The sequence below is a fragment of the Symphodus melops genome, assembly GCF_947650265.1.
Source record: "Symphodus melops genome assembly, chromosome: 1".
Lineage (NCBI taxonomy): Eukaryota > Metazoa > Chordata > Actinopteri > Labriformes > Labridae > Symphodus > Symphodus melops.
Window position 1 is genome coordinate 41,101,895 of NC_136691.1, and position 17,682 is coordinate 41,119,576.

The 17,682-nt window shown below is 39.8% G+C and overlaps 2 protein-coding genes across 4 annotated transcripts in view; both read right to left on the reverse strand.

Moving 5' to 3' along the window:
• The window catches only part of arb2a (ARB2 cotranscriptional regulator A), a 142,636-nt gene extending 131,756 nt beyond the window's left edge, over positions 1-10,880 (reverse strand). Inside the window, exons 1-4 of one of the 3 annotated variants that reach the window (XM_079347473.1) lie at positions 10,775-10,880; positions 10,033-10,167; positions 7,956-8,057; positions 3,210-3,310 (exon numbers count right to left, since the gene is read on the reverse strand). In XM_079347473.1, coding sequence (XP_079203599.1) covers positions 3,210-3,310; positions 7,956-8,057; positions 10,033-10,132 — 303 coding nt within the window. In that variant the 5' untranslated portion in view covers positions 10,133-10,167; positions 10,775-10,880. Of the gene's footprint in view, positions 1-3,209; positions 3,311-7,955; positions 8,058-10,032; positions 10,168-10,551; positions 10,716-10,750 lie in introns of those variants that run through there. The other 2 variants (XM_079347472.1, XM_079347474.1) reach the window with 2 other exon arrangements.
• Positions 10,881-12,146: 1,266 nt separating this feature from the next.
• Positions 12,147-17,682, reverse strand: part of kiaa0825 (KIAA0825 ortholog) — a 102,338-nt gene continuing 96,802 nt past the window's right edge. Inside the window, exon 23 of the mRNA XM_079337660.1 lies at positions 12,147-13,086. Within this exon, the coding sequence (XP_079193786.1) occupies positions 12,948-13,086 (139 nt within the window). The 3' untranslated portion in view covers positions 12,147-12,947. The remainder of the gene's footprint in view (positions 13,087-17,682) is intronic.

Below are 17,682 nucleotides of genomic sequence, written 5' to 3' on the forward strand. Positions count from 1 at the left end.
CTTTTATTTTCTTTTATTTTAAAAACGCTTCAACTGCGATGATAACACCTGCTTATTACAACCAAGCACCTGTGCTCTACAGCTGCTGCTGATAGTCCTGCAATTAATTTTTTTTAGTGAACCGATTCGAACCTTGACACCTTTGAAACGATTTGTAGCTGCCTCACGATGAATCTTTACAACTCTGATCAACAGTAAATGATTTGACATAGAGGAAATGATAGAGAAACTTCTATTGAGAGGATCTCCATGAGCTTTCTGAATCAGCCTGCCAGCATCAGAAGAGTTGAGTCTACTTAAAATGAAGACATGGATAAGCTTTGTGACTCCTCCTGAAAGAGACGTCCTTTAATTACCTCATGTGTGACAGAGGGATAACTTCATTCTTTACATTATGTGGATTTTATCGACTACAACAAAGATTTCTGGCTTCTTTTGTCGTCTTTAAATGTAGTACATCCAAACATTATTTGTTCACTCTACTAACTATTGCTTATTAAATCTTTTTGAATTTTAAACTTTAAAATTATTTCTGACTTTTGCAGAATATGATCCAACATGTTGTGCTTACCATAATAACCACTATTAACAATGATTTGCCATTTTTCTTTAACACAGACTGTGGCTGTTTTATATCAAATCTGATCTACAATCCACCCTTTTTTGAAAACATGTTACATTGCTTGGTTAAATCATTAAATAGGAGAAGGAAGTCAAGAATAGACTCAGGGCCAAAGTTACAGCCAAACAAGGCAGTATGCAAATTAGAAGGAAGTAGAGACATATGGTGAGCTACAAATGAGGTGGGTCTACCTGTTCTCCTGACTAACTGATATCAGACAGATGTCCTTTGTTTGGAATGGAAATAGTAGTACTGATATAAGATACTTGACATACTCTCACATAACATCCAGTTGCTAAAAATCAGAACTGTTTTTTTTTTTTTTTTAAACTTCTGAAAACTCATTGCAAATAAATCCAGTTTATCATAGAATGCGATGGATGTGACTGTTAGTTTGTTGAGTTAAATGTGTATTTTCTCATCGACCATAGCACCTAAAGTGAATTTGCTCCATAACATAAAATCACCTTTGACAATTTAAGCGAAGGTAGAATGTCACTGGTGACTGTGTCCCCCCCTTTGGATGTCCAGGGTTAAAGTTGGCTGAGTTAAATCCAAAGTCCATTACACTCTTGCAATCATCTTAAGGAGTAGCATCCAAATATTTCCAACAGGTAGCCATCATTTTCATAGCACAAGCATTACCATGTTTTAGTAAGTCTGTGCACTTTATTGATTCTGCAGAGTCGCATGGTGCAGTCGCAGACAACTCTGTATTTATTTCATTATGGGTCGTGCAGTCCAGAGTTGTCATGAATTATCTTTCCATTCAGGGATATGTACAAAAAGGATGTGAGACGCAGGATAGTTTGAAGAAGTCCACTCAGTCCTAGAGAGGAAGGGAGGAGGTGAAGGGAGGAGAAACATGTGGGGAGCTCTGTAGTGGTCTGGGGGCCCATAATGCTTGAGTAGAAATTTACTCCACTTTTACCCTAATGACATACAAAGAATCTCTTCCTGCCTGATGAAGACAAGAAGGAGAGGAAAGAGATAAACAATAGATCAGATGAACAAACAAATCATTTGTTGGCCAGCAAACCCAGGAGTGATCAGCTTGGTATGTTTGTGTGAAATACTATACTATACTATAATATACGAAGGCTGACTAAGCAGAATAACCCTCTTTACTATCAAGGGTATTCTATTCAGTAGTGTCTATTTATAAAGGAGCATATTTATCACCAGTACAAACAATGCATCTGCACTTGCAAAGCCGTACAAGGTAGGATATTCATTTTCTTATATCATCTGTGGCCTAAAACAACAGACGGGTAATAATGCTTATTCAGGTAGTGCTCCTTTCTTCTCCACCAGTGAGTCTCCTGCAACACAGTCAACACAGTATCTGTCCTCTTAACACGAGCGCCTATCAGCACTGATCGACACAGTTTCCCTTTTTCTTGTCTTAAGGAAATACTGTCCATTTTTTTAATCACAGTTTGTGAATAATATTTGCATAAATCCTGCTTGATGATTTTTTTTTGTATGCTTCAAATGTTTGCCCCCCCTTGGATTTCCCCAGTTCTAGTTTAAATGTCTGTGTGTTCTTTCAGGGCCTCTGTTTGCATGCAACCAAATGTTTGCTCCTGAAGTCTTTTTAGATGCTGGAAGATAGTGCCTTAGCAGGCAAAAGAAGAGAGGGGAAATAAAGCCTTCACAGAAGGCTGACTCTCAAAGGAGCGACTGTATACCTGCATTAGAAATAATAAAACACACAGGTAATCCCACAAACGGCTCTATCACTTTGCTTTGAACTTCAAAGACTGAACGCAATTAAAAGCAACATAGCAGGGGATGCAAATAAAAAAAAAACTGATTACAAAAGAACATTGTCTCATTATATTAATGGATACTGCAGTTGGTTGTACTACTGAAGTAAGTTAGAGGTGAACTTTACAGTGAAGTGTGATTTGATCGATGGTGTTGCAGTTTGCAAACATGTGTGCGCGTGCGCGTGCGTGCCCCCCCCCCCCCACCCCCTTTGGGGTATGTGGGGAAAGAAATCCTTAAAATGCCACAGACTGAGTAGCTTTCAGTGTCTATGCAATATATCTAAAAAGCCAACTTCATCTGCCTCACACCATTATAATGAAGTTAATGTTAGAAACTTGTCATGCTAACTCTTCACAGAATCAACAACGAAGGCACATTTTTTGAAATGTCATGTTACCAAAAATAAATAAATACTATACTATATAAATACTAATAATAGAGCAGGTGTGCAACAACACAGTCAGCCTACGGTCCTCAGTTTTCTGTTGGGTTCTTACAGCTCTGGCTTTTGGAGTGTCAATTTGGTATTCTGTTCTTGTGAGTTTTTGGCAATTTTACAGGAACAGCAAAGGGCTACGAAAAAGCAACTTATTTTATTCCAAAATGATTTCTATATTTGACTTTGAAAGAAAACAACTCTTCCAGTTCTACACCTTCCTGGTGGATGTTTTTTTAGTCTCAGTGAGAAGGTTCAATATTATATTTAGATTGTTACATCCCTTTTTTACAGGCCAAAAAGCTGTGGACAAGTTTGCTGAACAAGGCTTCCCTGATATATATTTAATATTCCTTAAAAAAGGTACATTGCTTTTACCTCCCCGAGAGCTTCATATCGTTTCTGATTCCAGCGGTGGAGGTCCTCCCTGGCGTTGAATACGAAGGGCTCTCCTGTTTTTATATGTCTGAGCTGGCCATCTGTGAAAAAAGAGAAACTGTAAGCAAAACACACATCTGTTATCAATACTGATGTGAGTGAGGGTGAGAGATCACTACTTCTGAAGAAACATGCAAGGTCATTTCTATCTGACAAACTAAGCTGTCCAGTAGGGTTTTGTTTTTTTTATTGCTTATCTTCCATTTTGCTCTCTTTCTTTCTCTATTTGTCCCTTTGCTTTTTTTCAAATCCTCCCTCCCTCAACCCCCAGCCCCCCCATCTGGCAGGTAAACAGGCCTGTGGATGCAGCAGCATTCTCCCGGTCACGACTCTAACATGCTTCTGGGTAGTCTGGTAGGCCAGGGCTGGACAGCTGGTATGGCCAAAAAAAAAAAAAAGTTGTCCCTCTATCCCTCTTTTCCATCACTAATCATCTCCCCTTCCTCTTAAACTCTGTAAAACTGCTTCTTCCCTGATCATTCTGGCAGTAGGCCACAAGCCTGTCCCTGCCATTTCACCTGGAACTTCCAAGAACCTAAAGAAGGAGACTAAAGAAGGTGTGGGAAAGGCAGCGCGTTGGCGTTGGTGTGTGTGTGTGTGTGTGTGTGTGTGTGTGTGTGTGTGTGTGTGTGTGTGTGTGTGTGTGTGAGAGATGTAGCCTGGCACACATTAGCCACCAAGACAACTGCTCCTTGCAATTCCTTTGAGGTTGCTGACTGTTTGGGTATCAGCCAAACACCCTAACTAGCACACACACACACGCACACGCACGCGCACGCACACACACACGCACACGCACACGCACACGCACACACACACACACAAACACACAACAACGGAGAAGCAGCTCCAGCCAGGAGGACCAGGTGCAACTCAAACAGTATGTGTGTCTTTTTTTTTCTCTAAAATGTTATGATTGCGATTACAACACACGACTGACTGTGGAGAAACAAAAGCTCTTTGGAACATTTTTTTTGTGATTTATTGTAAATCAAGGCAAACAGAGAAGTTTGTTTCATATCCAGGTTTTATTGGATTCAAAACTATCATAAGACGGGAAAATGTTGTTCAGAAATGGTACTACTTTTTTTTTTTAATACCAATTACCCCTTGTGCGTCTGTGCAACCTCTGTGTTTATACCTTAGCAATGAGCCCATCGATCCTGGGGTTGACATTACAACACAATAAAACACTAAAGAGTGTTAAATTTAATTTTGACCTTTATGACTGCAGCATCTGTAAGAGCTAAACCACCGAAAAGTACACATACTTAACCCAAATAGCCAGGGGGCTCTCATACTTTCTCAATTATTGCAGAATGTGAAAAAAGCCATCTAGGATATAAATAAATATAATACCTTTGCAAGATAAAGAATGCAAAACCACTTTTTCATCTCTTTCTAAATTGCCACCATTTTTGCCCCTCTATCAATATGATAAATCTTTCAGTGCTAACTAACTGCGTATCCAGTATTTGCTTTTATGGAAAGTTGTTCGACAACCTGCAATCAGGAATCGAGGTTTGTCATCATGTTGCATTAAAAAGCAGACTTGTGCCTGCAGAGGTTGAGCAGGAGACGAGTGAAAAGTAAGGATAAAGCAGTGCGCACAAAAAGTACCTTGAAGGAAATCAATTATACATTCATGCAGGGATGAGGATCTAAACACTCTACTGCCTAAGAGAAGGAAGAGAGGAGCTATAATGAAATCCTACTGTAGGAAAGGGGTGTGCGCGTGCAGGCAGGAGCGGGCAACATGTGTGTATGTGTGTTTGAATATGAGCTGGGGGGGTGATCAGCTCCATTGCCTCCCCCAACACATCCTCTCAGAGGAATAACGTTTTCTCAACTTTTCTCCTCTTTTCTGTCATAATTAGCATTCTGTTCTCAATTTGGCCGCTTAATTAGGTGTACATAACCTTGGATTTCCAGTAATGGAAAACTGGAGGGCTAGCAAGATGAAGCCATCATCTTCAGTGATTAAGATACCTGCAAACTATTGTACACAGCCTCGTCTGTATTCACATCATTACATGGTCAAATTAACATTTTTGTTCCACCTGTCTCGGGCAAAAGGTAGCTTGGGTGTAGCTATAGAAATACCCGAGGGCCAGAGGGAGTGTGAAATGCTATCCTTGAGAAACAGACCTGAGTGGAAATTGACAAGACATACAGATGAGTAAATGTGTGTGTGTTTAAGAGAGAGAGAGAGAGAGAGAGAGAGAGAGAGAGAGAGAGAGAGAGAGAGGGCAGAAATAGAGAGATACAGAGAGTGAAAGAAAAAGAGAATGAAGAGCAGAAAGGTAAGAGAGAAAGGATGAAGAGTCTCTGACTGTGTTCCTTCCTCCATGGGAGACTGAGCAGGGACTTGAGAGTGGGGTAGGGTGAGTGTGTCGGTGTTGGCATGGTGGCGGGTGGGGGGTTAGTCTCTGTGTCTCTGTTCTTAGGCACAGCGAGGTTATGCAAATGCTCCGTCAGGCGGAGGGCAAGGCTGAGTAGGTTACTGACGGGCCGTAGAGTACACAACATGTCCCCCACTCAGCCAGCCAGACAGCCAGCAGAGACACTGACAGAGGAGGGAGAGAGGGAGGGAGAGAGAGAGAGGGGGAGAGAGAGAGAGAGAGAGAGAGAGAGAGAGAGAGAGAGAGAGAGAGAGAGAGAGAGAGAGAGAGAGATATGCTATGGAAGTATTCTAACAGACAAAATCTAAACCTTTTCAAGCCTCCTCAGCTTCTTCCTTCTGTCCACCTGGTTTCATCAAAAGCAGACAGGGGAAGTCTAAAATTGCTTTTATATCTCTGGGACCCACACCACATTTTGCTCCAGCTCTACTACCTTCTCTCCCTCATAATTGACATGCGCGCACGCACACAGATCCTAGTCAGATACAGATTACAGGTTTACATCTTAAATTCAGCAAAAACAAAGGGAGGGAGAAAAGAGACCGAAGGTGAGAGAGAACACATACAGGCAGTGTAAATGGACCCATGAGCCAAGAGGAGCAAGTACCAGTGTTCAATCAAATAGCACTAACTCTACATTTGCTATCAAGATTTGTTGGAGATGACTGAAAGAAACGGAATCTACATTTATAAATACAGGTGTTATCAAAAAGGGAGTCCGGAACCTTCCAGTGGTCCCAGGAATAATCTGGAGGGACAGGTGGTTTGTCGCTCTTAAGGAAACATGTTGTTTAGACTTTACATTTGATAGACTATAAATTGTTGTGTGTTTGTCATGGTTAAGAGCAAAAGTCACTTTTTATATCAGATGACTCAACCTGTCTCCATGGCTCCAGCTCTGCTGTCATGAAGTTGACATAGAAGGCCATTAGAGGGGAAATAAAAGGAAGCAAAATCATCGTACTGCTTTCCATTCAAGTGTTTTCTTTTTTAAATACAGGATAGTTAGCCCACTGTTTCTCAACCCTTTTTTTTTCTGTCACCGTTTAAAAATGTGCAGAATCTCGAGTCACTCCATTCTGAGTGTATTAATATAAATCAAACATTCTGCGTCCCTCTGACAGCCATCTTACACACAACAAAGATTCGCTCGGAGTTATACAACAATGCACAGCTGGCTTGCTATCAGTGTGAAACTTTACCCTGGAACGATGCACACATCTTTCCTTCTCTGGCGAGGAGTGATGAGAGGCAGACATGGAGCTAAACAGCCGCCTTCAGTCGCTCTCTGTACAGTTACACAAATGTGTCGTGGAGAAGGACAGTACAATTTCAATTGCAGTACCGGGAACGATTGGAAATCCCTTCTCCAATAATATCCAAAATGTTTTTCAGACTCGGACGTTTTTGATCTTTACTCCTCCTCCTGTGCTGTCAATGTGTTTTTGAGCTGTCCAGTGCACATTAACTTCACGTACCCAGTCAATCTTTGCTAACAACTCTGATAAATAGTGGCAAAATCTTTCCTTGAGAAATTTCAGATGCTGAAAGAGAAGTTCATACACTAATGCCTGGTTCACACGGCAGGATAATTATGCCGATTTTGGCCCCTATTCTCCCGTTCGGATAATCTTAAAGACACCCCGATCATCAGGAGATAATCTTTCAAAATAATCCAGACGTGTATGGCGTGTTAAAACTGATCTAGTCTGGTTGGAAGAATGTCGGGAACACTCCGATCTCAAATTGGGGATATTCAACATATTGGATTGTTTTGGCCCGATTTCATGAGCCTGTTGACTGTGACGCGTAGCCAATCAGAAAGCGAGGTGACGCAGTGGCGAGAAAACACCGGGAGCAAAACAAAAACAACTCACCGTTTGATCTTGAGAGGTTTTGCGAGATTTCCCGTCCGATCGGGGGACGTTCACGAGTGAGATCGGTTCATGTGTGTTGATGTTGCCGTGTGGCTACACGCCACACACTGTAAGACCAAAACTGTAAAACCTCTGATTATTTATCGATGTGTGTGGTCTCTAAAGTTTGGGAAATCGGCCGACAATTTTAAAATCCTGCCGTGCGAACCAGGCATAAGAGTGTGCATCTCAAGTCATCCTTATTCAATGAAGGAACACCAGGATCAGTTTAGATCTAAAGCAGTTTGTCAGACGAAGTGAGACTATAGCATTCAGTTTATTTAGGCTGAAACTTAGGGAAACGTAGGTCTGTTTTTAATGCATTAAAAAGGTGAGGTTATGCTTTGAAAACTCAATTGTGTACTTACAGTCATTGAATGCATATTCAAACTCCTGCAGTGTTTTCGGGAACGTGAAAGGGGGTTCATCTTTCTTCATGAGTTCATCTAAGTCTATTCTTGACAGCAAATCTGATGAGAAAGAGTGATGACAGCAAAAGAATGTCAAAGCAAAAGAAAAGTCATGTCATGATCTCAATCAAAACATTATAATTGAAGAATATGCAGCAACATCATCTATATATTATCGATTAACAAAGCCTTCACATTTGTTCAAGTTATGAAGCAATAGTTTTGTGTCCTTCCTACTTTTTACACTAAAAGCTTTTCATCCTCCTGGAGTGGCTCAGCGAGTTGAAATAATAAGAACCAAATTAAAACTGCAAGCAGTGATGAAGGGTCCAAAGCATCAGGTGCATGTCGGGGTGTGTTGCAACTGCATGAGTGCAAAAGTGAGATGTGGCCAAGCTTACTGTTTGATTTTTTTGTGAAAGTTAAAGTTTGATACTTCACCAAGGCCACGCCCTTTTATGTAGAATCTTGGTTTCACATAACTTTGGATCGCCAATATGTCTAGAACTGACCGACAATAAGTTTGTGATGATGGAATAAAGGGTGCCTCGGGGAAATATGTTCAAATAGGTAACCTGTGAAATGCAAATTTGAGCCGTTTTTCTTGCATTCAAAGAAATATGGCAGACTTCCTGTAAGGGTTTAAAGATGGCTGGAAGAGGATTTTTTTAGGTCCTGACATGGTTAACACACAAAAAAATTGTCATGCATGTAGGACAAAAAAAAACTCTATGGGGAGGCATTTTGGAAAGGTTAAAAATTGGTGCGACGAGACATCAAAGTGTGATTGCACACCACGGCCACACCCTTTGACAAACAACATGCAGAGCAAAAGCTGAGATCTTCAACATATCTAGAACATACAGACACTGAGATTAGGATGACTATGTGAACCCCCTTGGGCAAGTTTGTTCAAGGTATCTTGTGAAATGTCATTTTGCGAAAATATATAGGACTTTAGAGTTCAGGGAAGTGTTTGTACTTCCTATTTAAGCATGTTAGGCAATAGTGATGAATTTCACATTTTTATAATGCAATTTACCAATTTAATGTAATTGTAATTTCCTGACCAAATAGGAACAACACCTGCATCAATGTGTTTGTCATTAGAAACATGAGATTAACCTTCAGGTCAAGACCCAGGAAGTCCTTAAAGGGACATAATATTTTTTTTAAATCCACTTATACAGCAGTTTTTGAACATTTGGGTAACTTGAGTGTCTACAAACCCAAAAAAGTCTTACAATCGTACAACAACTTTCCCCATTATCTCAACTTGTGACATCACAAGTTGGATTCTAGTTTTTTTTTTTAAAAACCCTCCCCTGCTCACTCCCCCCATTGACTCCATCCCCAGTCTGTCAGGGGCACCTCTTCTGGTGCTTGATTCATATTATAGTTTGACCAAAGCACAACAACGATGTTCCATTTAGACCACAGGTGACTGTTTGAAAAGGCGAAAAAGGGGTTTATATCCTCTTTAAAGGTAAACTTAGCCAATTTTTAAGCATCTTGGTATCAAAATTAAGTATTATATGCAAATGAACAAAGTTTAACTTCCATGTCACCTGTGCCCAGAGTCATCCACTCATTAGGTAGCAAAAACTTCTACAGAATACAGTACATCAGGCTAACATTTGCCGATTGTTTGGTTGTCCTCCAACAACAGTCAGATCAACATTAGTTGTTTCATTGGTTACCATCTATCAGAAATGTAGGACCAAATTGTTAAATATTTTTTTGTGGCAGAGATTGCCTGTTTTTAATAAAAGAAAAGACCACTGTTCATGTGTGAAATACGTTTTAAATGGCACAATTTTGTAGGACGATTCAAGATCCAGTTTCACAGCAATGAAGTAGAAATTAAAGTTAATAATGAAATGCCTTTTTATTTGAAGGATATTAAAGTCAGCATGTGCAAATAATGTAGTAATCATTAAAAAGATAAGTTAATATGGACATGATGTTACTGCATATTCCAAGTTAGAGCACCACCACCTAGATATTCTGTTATTCAGTCGTCATTTAATGTTACCTTTGAGGGCAGTAGTCTTCTCCTCTTGACCTACTATCTGAGCCATAGTGATCCACAATATGTACAGGGCTGGTGTGGCAGCACAAAAACAAGAGAGCATGGGTCCTCTCCTTCCAACGATCACTGTGTTACAGCCTGGGACAGAAAATAAAAGAAGTGAAAGCTCTGGTTATGTAATACCCTGTCTTAAACTGTCACAGATTTAATCTCTTCTTTATTGACAAGCGACCAAAAACGAAACTGCCTCAAAGCTTTTGCACCTGTAAACTGGCAGTCAGCCTCAACACTAACAGTGAACTGTTGAATGTTGCACTGCTATACAGGCTGCAAGCTTACAGCTCAGTGAACGACACAAACAGTGACTGTATACACTACAATAACACACGGAAGAGTTATTACGAAAGCTTGAACTTTGCACACGTGCAACAACTGAATTAATTATGCAAACACAGTCAGCTAAAATATTGTTTGAAACGCCGCCACTGGCGCCAAAACACTCACATTTACCGCTAAACAAACCTCAGACTACGCTGTGTTTGTGTCATCGACAGTCAACGACCTGTGTCATGTTTCGTTCACTTCAAAACAACTCTCGGAACATGTCCTATCACTCTGCACAGAGCCAGAGGAAACGTTTAAGGCACAGGAGGATATTCATGCTTGTTTCAAACGACACCCGGGTTTCAGAGAGGAACAGCTGTTTACATGAGATGCATACATGCTTTTTGTTCGACTCACGCACCACCATCAGTTCATGCGACTGTCCAGTAGCTACTGCTTCCTTGTAATTTCTAAAACAGGAAGGACTCGAAGCAGGGCTGAGCATGAAGCGCATGAAGCTTCCGGGTTACCGGGGCAACGGACTGGAAGGGAGATTTAAAGACACAGTAGCACAGCAGCTGCTCCGGTTAATACAGATGTTCTCTTCTGCGTTTCATTTCTAGAACTGGATTCCACCCCCCACCCCCAATCAATCTACTAACACCATGTATTTAATTTAGAATGCGATTTAGAGGGACACATTGTAGTTTTTCTTTAACTGTAACTGTACATAAAAAAAAATGCATTATTTTATTACTACCAGCCCTAAAAATAGTTTAATATTTTTTTAGTCAAATAAATGTAAAAGAAACAACTTTATCTCTCAACAAACTATCATATATATATATATATATATATATAAATTTGCATAAGAACTTGGTTTCACAAGACAATGAGGTGAACCATGCAGAAAAGTAATTTCTTATAATGCTACCCGGCTGGCTCATGACACGCTAACGAAAAGCTTCTTGTAGTGAGCGGGCCATACAATAAAAGCAACATGTTTGTGCAGTGAGAGTTTGCTGGCGATAAAGTACTCGTATACTGAGGGTAATGAATGAAATAGAAATGATTATAGACAAGGACAGTGACAGTTTATTGTGCATGAATATGTTTATGATGTGCTCTGGGTTTTTAAAATGTTTATATAGGTTTGATAATCCCACAATGAATGCAAAATAATAAAATATTCAATTTTTTCTTTGAGATAAATCATTCTTTGTCGTTCTGTCTGCTTTTCTGAAAGATGTCTTCTTAGCCTATCAGCCAATAAAAATCCAAATAGACAACCCTGGCCTACAGGTATTTACTGTATGAAGGGGGGACAAAGACAGAGATTAAAGCTCTTTTCTTACAGGCCATATACCTTTTTTTCTGCATCAACAAAATAACAATGTTTTATACTGTACATTTCTGAAAACTAATGCTGCTTTGTTGCCACTGTGCTTTAAATAAACAATGAAGTTGCTCAGTATTTTCTTTTCTTTTGTATTCTTACAACAAGCTGCATTTGCATTAAAAAATCTAGTTAAAGAAAGAAATATTACTCCATAAGCAGAAATGGCGTACGCCTCTCTCAGAGGGTGTGCAGCAGCCTTTGTGGGCTAAAATATGATTCTTGTTGATGAAGAGAGCATCATTTAAGTAGTTTAAGCTCCATTTAAACAACAGATTTACAAAGGAAGAACATCTGATGTATGTATTCAGAAAAGAACTCCATCGTCATAAATCATCATGAATTATTGACTGTACAGACATCACAAAAATTGATCATACGACACAAGACATAAGAATATGGTTCTATCTTAATGTTTAATTCAAAAACATTCCATCTCCAGCTCATAAATAACCAAAAAAGGACAAACCTTGGCAGAAATATACTCAGCAATCGTATTACAGATAAAATAAATGTTTTCTCAGTTTGCACAAAACACTGACTGATATTACATAGTGGGGCAGATTTTTGGGACACACTGTAATCAAAACATATCATCTCGCTTCCCAACCGGTATATTTGATGTTTGCTTTCAGGAACCAGGAAAAAGTATGCTGACACCAATGTCTTTACACTCTCTGCCTCAAAAAAAAAAAAAAACTTCAACTACCGCCAGTGATCACAGAGTCTCATCTTGTCCCAGGCAAACAAATCCAGCTCTCCATTTCCCAGAACTGATTTCTGGAGATGTGCTCTAAAAAGATGAAATCTGTCTGATGCAGCAGAGAGAGGTTGTCTGTGGTGTACGTGCATAGAGCGGGAGGCAAAGACTCTCTCACTTTTTTTGATGTTTAGCAGCTTCTTGTCCGCTCTCTTGCTTGTTTTCATGCACACATATGCAGTAACACAAACACAGTTAAATGCACACACGGGCACACACACACACACACACACACACACACACACACACACACACACACACACACACACACACACACACACCCACACACACACACACACACACACAACCAGAGATGATAGTACCTTGAGAGTTCCAAGTGAGTGTTACAAGCAAACATTTACAACATGATAAAAATTCTAACTGCCCCGACTGTTATTGGGCAGCAGTCTCATCAGATGGGTGTGTTTCCCTCTGGGTCTACTCTGCAGGTGTCTCAGCAGCTTCATGGGAGTCCTGAAGCACGGAGCTGCAGCAGCAAACAAAATAAGCGTTCCGAAGTTCCTCTACCATTGATTTCTCCTGTTCTTCCAGTTCAGCACCCTCCTGCATCTCCCACCTGCAAACAAAGAGACCAGAACATCAGCTGCAAAAACTCATCAACACACTTAAAGTTATATGAAAACAAAAACACGTAAAGAATATTATACTGTGAGCGTTTTGCAAATGTTGGTGTTTAAATAATGCCCCAACGCAGACTCAGTACACCAAAAAAATGTGAAACTCTAAAGCCATAAATGTTTCTCATATGAGTCTTCTGTAATGCTTCACTGATCCACTTCAAAGCAGCCTTAAATAGTGATAGACTGTCAGTATTACAGTTTGCCATCATGCAAGCACACTGAAAGACCTGTAAGCATACATCATCCCATTATCACTTCCAAATCTTCAAGTATTTCAGCTTGGTGAGTGGCTGAATGCCTGCAAATATGACGCTACAGGTACTCCTCTAGCTTCATTTCTTGATGATGTCTTCTAGCTCATTGTAAAGGGTGCCTAAGATGCTGGCTAGTTAATTGTAGGGTACAGGGCGCTAGCTTTTAGGTAGCACACCACACGTACAGAGGTTATTGTCCTTGATGCGGGCAGTCCCGGTTAGACTCTGACCTGTGGCTGCTTATCCGCTTGTCATTCCCCACTCTATCTCTACCCGGTATCAGACTCTATCCATTGTCTGATCTGAATAAAGACATGAAAGCCCAAAAAAATAGAGGAGGATAGAAAGGAGTGGAGGGACATGAAGATTTGTTTTTCAATGAGAAACAAAATGTTCAAAAAATATTACCTACACAAAGTAAATTCCATACAAAAAATGTTTATCACATAAATCTACCAAAATATTAGCTTAAATTTATTTCCTGGCTAATGCTTATTTATCTACATAAAGTAAAGTATTACTATCTAGCAAGTCGCAAAATGTTATCTGCAGTATGACTGTGTTTTTCACTTGAAATATGGGCATTGTCCGTAGAGAAGTGGAAGAACTTAAATAAATCTTGCAACCTTGACTATATCACTACAGGATATAACGAAATTTAAGCATTCCACCTTTAGCATGATGTCAGAGGAAAAGGGCATCTTGCTTAATTTGGTGAAATCATATTGGGGGGATCTGCTTATTTCATTTGACTAAATTCTCCCTTTAAATACATACAAACATAGGCAACTGTTTTGTTGTTTTTCGGGGGGGGGTGGGGGGTGGGGGGGGTTCTGTGCTGGAGTGAAACTCTTTTTTAAAATCTATAATATGTTTAGAGGACTGTCTCATAAAAAGACCAACAAAGGAGGAGGTAGTTAAGTCTGCCTCTGGCGATTACTGTAGACTCCGTTTGGAGCATGAAGATGACTATTAGGGGCGCACAAATTGCCCCTGTATTATTCCTTCAGTGACATAAAATCAAAATCAGTTCCACTAAATAACCATTATGAGATACAAACACTCACACAAACAAAACAATACAAATGTCACGCAGTGTGCAAAACAAGAGCAGGAAGGGAGAAGAGAGAGCTGGAGGAACAGCGGCCAATAAAGGAGGGAGCGAGAGAGGAAGGAAGACAGGAAGGTACGCTAAAGGTTTTTCAATGTTTAATTTTCAAATAGGATTAAGCAGAATGACATTTAGCTGAAGGTTACAGGCTCAGCATTGTCTTAGCAGATATTGATATGCAGGAGGCGCCCTGCTTGTCACCGGGACAAACACCGTTGATGAATGAGAAGCCTTTCCCCAGGAAGGTGTTAAGTGCAAATTTGAAATGAGAGCGAGGTAGAAGAGAAGAGAGAGAGAGAGAGAGAGAGAGAGAGAGAGAGAGAGAGAGAGAGAGAGAGAGAGAGAGAGAGAGAGAGAGACAGAGATAGAATTACAATGATAGTTGCCATGTACACTGTCACTTGATAATGTTGCCAAAAGTGTAAATTGTTGCGTGAAAAATAGGTTGCACATTTGTCGAGATTGGTTGATCTTGTGCTGAAAACAAGCCAAAAAACACAGAAGGTGCTTTGCTGAGCGTATCTAATTTCAACAACTACAAATCAACAATGCCTCTTAGAAATGCATAAGTAGGTGAAAGTTGACAATAACTTCACTGTATCCTCATTTCGGCAAGTTTTTCCCCCGGAATTTACATCTTAATAAGGAAAGTCTTACCCTTTAATTCTTATGGGCTCTGCTCATTTCTCATGCATTAATACTGAAGCTGCTGACTTGGCTCTTCCTCTGAATACAGAATAGGACACACATATTAAGACTCATATATTTACAGGATTGATGCCACGGGAGATTGTCTCAGAGTGAGATGAAAAGGCTGGCTCAGATGTATTTCAACATGAACATCAGTGTAAGCTGCCCTAATCATTGGGACGATGCAGGCAGGAGACAGAGAGAGAGCATTTGTCCTGATTTTCAGCTGATAATGAGTAGTGATGTTTGACAAATTAAGAGCATAAGCCCTGCTCAGAGATCATCCGGCAATCAACTTACTTAATCTTATTCAAAACACACCAGAGATGAAACCTTGATGTTGGAGTGAAGCTAAAGAGAATAACAAAAAGGAGATGTAAAATCTGGGAAAGAAAAATGGAGTGGAGAAGATACAAAATAAAACAGGCAAAGAAAATGAGTGAAACAAAACCAGCAAGCAGAAAGACAAAGTGCTTGAGAGATGGTGAGAAACAGTGGCCAGTGGTTTCCTTGTGCAGCTGTCAGTGGGCTGAGTGGTTTCTCTCACAGTGTCTGGTGTTTGTGCTGCACTGGGTGCCCTGCCTGCTCTGCCACTGGGACTGCTGTTTGTTTAAAAGGCTCGCCTGTCAAACAGAGAGCGCCACTGACTGCCAGACACTCGGCTAAATGACTCTGACAGCAGCCCTAATCAGAGGCTTTGCACATTGCCGCGGGGCCTGGAGGATCCATCATAACCCAAGCCTAAATATTTAAAGTGCTAAACTTTCCAAAGGTCAGGCCTTTCCATGCATGCCAGGGCGACATGTGTCAGAGAAGTAGGAAGAGAGAGAGACACAGAGAGAGAAAGACTATGGTTAAATGTCCTCTCATGTCCTATCATTTTCTCTCTTTTGAGACCCTCTTTCAGCTTCAGAACTTCATTTTACTTGTGTTGAGTGGACTTGAACCATCTCATTTGGGGTTAGAATCTTAAAAAAAAAATAGATTGAAAGATAACTTATACAACAATATTGGCAAGAAAAATAAACCCATGTCAGCTACGGGTTTGCGACTGACAAGAGAATCCCTCACTAACCGAGACACTCCGATTCACCCTTTGTCCCTGAAATACAAGAAGATATATAAAAACTTGTGAGTCACACAAAGTAGTTGCTGAGCAGCATTGAGTGAGCAGTCGTCTCAAAACAAGATAGAGTCATCCATGAGCTGAGCAGAACTTTTTTTAACCTGACCAGAATGAGTTTGAAATAATTCAAGTAGACTTAGGTTTACATGTTGACATGGTGAGGTCAGTGGATGAATGTTAAATAGAAGCATGAAAAATAATGTATGAGAATGTGTAGTCTCAATTTGACCTTTTTGCACAACCATGTTAAATAATTGGTTTAATGAAAGAATAGATGAGTTTAAAACACACAAATAGCTATGGCAGAATAAATCTACAAAACTGAAGAAGGCAGTAAACATGTAGAGTAAAAGAACCTGGTATTCTACATGAGTGGTGGATGGAAGCGATACTGTCAACATAATAATAATAATAATAATAATAATAATAATAATAATTATTATTATTATTATTATTATAATTATAATTATAATTATAATTATAATAACAATAATCTATTCAGTCAGGTGCAGCAATGATACTGTTCACCTTGTCTTACTTCACCATCAGTTGAGATGTTCATTGTGACTATATACCAACCTGATTAGCCCATGTTATGAAGGCTATAGAGTTTATCATTGCTACACTGCAGTCACAGTTTTAACTGTATGCTCAATGAGTTATTTTCTGGCTTAAGTGTAATATTTTTTAACCTGTGAATTCATTTCAAATTCAGAAATGTTATCAAAATATTTTTTTTTACACCACACTTGGCCTGTTTGTGTGAGACAGTAGTAAGGTTTCTCCAGGAACCTGACACCAGTACATGTAAATAATTTATTAGAAGAGAGTGTTTCAAGAGCTGACAGAGAGACTTTGGGTTTTGTTCATGTCATATCAAGTGGCTCAGCAAACAAAGTCAAAATATGTGATACACAGCCATACAATTTTTTGATCTTCATCTAAAGTGGTCTGCGATACAGTAAAGTTAAGTACAAGAAGACTGAACACTGTTTTTAGACAATCCAAAAGAAACAACCGCCAGAAGTCATACAAATGAGGAAGCAACAAAAATATGTTATTTCTTTAAAATTGATGTTGTACATAAGGATCTGGTTCAGTTTAGGTAACTGACAAGTTCACAATGCGGGTCGGGGGGGGTCATCTCTTTGACTCAATTTCCATCGAGAAGCAAACATCCAATTCAATTTAGATATGTGCCTGTGCTAAGCTACGAGCCAGAGGGAGATTGTAACTGACAGCCATTGGACAGCCGGCTGGATTTGAATATTGACGAGACAGAGACTTGACAGAAGGGATTATGCTCTACCTTCTGACTTACTAGCTGCTACACTGATCCATTCTATTGTCA